Source organism: Austrofundulus limnaeus, unplaced genomic scaffold (assembly GCF_001266775.1).
Source record: "Austrofundulus limnaeus strain Quisiro unplaced genomic scaffold, Austrofundulus_limnaeus-1.0 Scaffold46, whole genome shotgun sequence".
Lineage (NCBI taxonomy): Eukaryota > Metazoa > Chordata > Actinopteri > Cyprinodontiformes > Rivulidae > Austrofundulus > Austrofundulus limnaeus.
This window is the reverse complement of record NW_013952448.1, coordinates 497,657-501,331: the sequence shown is the minus strand read 5'-3', so window position 1 is coordinate 501,331 and position 3,675 is coordinate 497,657. Positions and strand designations below refer to the sequence as shown.

At 41.4% G+C, this 3,675-nt stretch overlaps 1 protein-coding gene across 3 annotated transcripts in view; it reads right to left on the bottom strand.

Annotated features, from left to right (window-relative positions):
• Positions 1-468: 468 nt before the first annotated feature.
• Positions 469-3,675, bottom strand: part of cyld (cylindromatosis (turban tumor syndrome)) — a gene marked incomplete in the record, with an annotated part of 22,566 nt that continues 19,359 nt past the window's right edge. For all 3 annotated transcript variants that reach the window (XM_014007956.1, XM_014007959.1, XM_014007958.1), the window contains 3 exon segments: positions 469-2,837; positions 3,008-3,224; positions 3,503-3,621. In XM_014007956.1, the coding sequence (XP_013863410.1) occupies positions 2,653-2,837; positions 3,008-3,224; positions 3,503-3,621 (521 nt within the window).

Genomic DNA, 3,675 nt, shown 5'->3' with positions numbered 1-3,675 from the left:
ACTCTTGTTTTTTGTCTCTGAATGTCATAAAATCAGTGATATTATCTGTGAAATTACAAATTTTAACATCTGTTGGCAAATCCATAGCTTTATATTGCCATAGTTTTCAATTTGTCATATTTGCAAACACATCACAAATTTTCTGTTATAGATGTTAGTTTTGGTGTGTCGCCCCTGGTTTTTCAGTGGCCCCCTCATGGCCCCCMCTGAAAAAAATTTCCGCAGGCGCCATTGTACATGACGAGGGGTAGGGAATATGGATCAAACTTACAACCTTCCTATTAAAATATAAGCACTGTTTGTAATGACTACAACCTACAGCTACATATAGTCATCAGTGAACAAAACACAAATCTAAGAAACAAAAATTCCTTTTCATAAACTAAAAGCAGCTTCTCATCTGCACTGCGTTTAAAACAAAATGTTGACAATGACGCAAGAGTTGTTAGAAGTACTCACCACATGCAGTGAACCTGTCAAAATGAGCTTTATTTTGTTAACATTTACAGGAAACATCACAGACATTAATTTATCATCACCTGTTACATATGTCTACACTGTACAGATGCAACAGGAAAAAACAAACAAAAACACAATCCCATCCTCTTTTTTTTTCTGAGACTTGTGTCAAAGTGAACAAGGAACCGGTCAGTGACGAGCTCCAACAGTGCAGCGAAAAGTTCACACAGGAAGTTCCTCTGTCAGAATCCCTGCGACAGTGGGAACGACCACAGAGCAAACTGGATCAGTCGTTTAAAAACATCTTTACCTCACAATGAAATCCGTCATTAAACTGTGAGCAGGATTAGGAAAATATTTAAATATGCTTATATTAGATATCTAATGCTGATGCCAACATCTGTATTTGTTGCTTTTAATCAATTCATTGTGATATGAGAAAACCAAGGAAAAACCAGTCTGGATCCAGACTGGTTGGCTTCTGTTTTGTGAAACTGGAGTATAATGGGATCAAACATAATCAGTTTATTTTGGATCAAAACTCTTGTTAAAATACACATATCTGATGCACCGTTGTGCCTCTTCATTATCTGTCTTTTGTTAACTTATCAAAGTGTCCCTATTAACAATCAGTAGTTGGTATAAGACAACATGAAGAACAATAACTCACTTAAATATACAGTGAAAGCGGACTAGTACCCAAATCTTACATTGTCAACCCTGTTTCCTGTTTTGTTTTTCTTTTTTTCTTTGACTTCAGGTGAGTTTTTGTTATGATCAGTGTAATAAATAGTTGTTCGATTATGATGGTTTTGTTATCAGGTGCAAGTTTGGACATATAACATGTCACACTTTCACAAAAGGCAGAGAGAGTTAAGACTTGCTCCTTTTAAAAAAAATAAAAAAATAAAAATCAGACCTGCCAGGACAGACAGGGGAAAAGGCTTTGTAAACATAAAACATAATTTAGACACACTCATTAGCACAATGAGCGACACAACGCTTTTTTTTTCACCCCACATCGCACAAGTCTTACCTCGAGAAAAGAAAAAAAAGCCTGACTTGTCCAGTTTTTCACCTCATTGAGTCGATGAAGGCGTGGAGCTGCGTGGCGAGCAGCTCGACAACTGAAGCCTTTGTACAAGTCTCCTCTCGTGCATTTATCTGCCACCTACTCTGCATTAGCGATGCAGAGCGTTTCCCCGCAGCTACAGCACAGCAGCAAATCTGTATTCTGCAACAAAACTCCCATGTCTCCTGACCAACAAATTAGCACTCGCTGGGTCTTCAAATAGGAGAGCTTAAAAACAGAAAAAAATAATAATGTTTTCTGATCGGTCCACTTGGGAGACGGAGGAGAGCAGCGTCGACTGAGCGAGTGTGTGGCAAAAACTTTTACAACGGCTACATCTTATTCTGCAAAACATATACTGTAGAGATGTTTTCACACAGCTTTAGGAGGAAATATTCTAACCAGTCGACGAAGAGAAGAACCTGAATCCACAACTGGTTGATATTTATAGTTGATGTTGTTAAGTGGAGAAATCTAAGCCACTGAGAGTTTACAGGGTTATTTTTGAACAGCACAAACAGGAGGTTTTTCCGCTCCGTGTTGCTTTCTTAATGCGCGCCATGAGAAGCTCCCATCTCTTACAGTGATTAAGAACAACACGACTCCTCTTTGCTTAAGGTAAATGAGGTGATCAAGGCCCTCCCGTGAGCTCGTTTTGTTTTCGCTGCACATATTCTGTCAGCCACTGCGACGCGACGCGGCCTCCTGTTCCGCCGTCGTCTTCCTCCTTCCTGAGCAGGGAGTGAATCCTCATAAAGCCTGCCGTCGCTTCATTAACCACCGCCGACACTCAGCTGTGAGACACAGGAAAGCTACATAGGACTACGTGAAGAACACAACACTTGAACTATTTATTACACAGTGCAAATAGGCTTCTCCCACTCTCTTCCATCTCTTTAACCTCCACGGGGGAAAAAAATAAAATTAAAAAAAAAGGTCGGCACTGAGGAGAGGTGGAGACGGATACTCAGGACAGCGCCCCTGCTGGCAGACGGCACCTCCTCTGTTAGTTCGTACTTGAAATTTTTTGGTCTTTCGGGGAATCTGCTGTCCTCAGGGAGTGGAGATGGAGATGCAGAGGAGCTGAGGAGGCGAGGCAGTTGGGTCTGGGGAAGAGGATTTTACTTGTACAGGCTCATGGTTGGGCTCTGATACATGCACATATAAGCGTCGCAGAGCAGACGCCTCGCCTGCCCCTGGATGCTTTTGGGGTCTAGGGTGTGCAGCTCCTCTGGGGTCATTTTCAGGTAGGCCTCCACCTCCGGACAGGGAGACACCTGTGGTATGTTGAAACCATTCTGCCCTCCTGCCAAACCACCAGCAGCACAATTAGAGAAAACACACTGAATGCTGCAAACCACAAAGTGAATTTTAAGGAAATTTAACAGCTAAAATTATAAATGATAGCATTTTTAAAAGTTATTTTAAAACAATAAGTCTTCTTTTCTTACAATGTCTTGTTTTAAAGACACCCACCATCACGGTCAGCCATGCTGTCAAAGAAGAGCCAGGCAGAATCGGCGCTGCCGTACTTGACGAAGGCCACGTAGTGACTGGTTTCGATGCACAGCACAGCAAACAGCTCCATCCTCTGGCGGGGAAAAGTGCCCTGACGTCCCGTACCATCCTGGAGCTCCTTGGGGACRGACAGTTTGCTGTGTCGATGGGCTTTCCTCTTCGGGTGAAGGTGTACCTAAATCAGTATGAGCAGATAAAAATCCACAATTTGGCACTGCAGTTTGTTAAAAAAAAAAGGAAAACAAATATGTTTTTTTATTATAACATTCAATATTATAAATATAAATAAAGACCTTTTTATATAATGTTTTTAATTAAAAAAAAGAAAATTAAGTGTGTTCAACTGCAGGGGAAACTCTCGTCGGTCTAAGAGGATTGTGATTCCTTTGGATTTGGCGCCACCTTGTGGACGAGTCTCAAACTGACGTTGCAACAATGCCATCTATTGTTTACCTGTGTGTTGCACTTTTCACAGAATTGTTTAATCTTGCCGGCAGTGATATCCCCGTCCTCATAACAGTCTCTGCACTCGTACAGAGCCAGGCCTCCGCAGATACGACATTCCCTCGGAGCTGAATGATAAAAACACACACAGGTGTAGTTCTATATTAAAAAAGAAAAAAAAA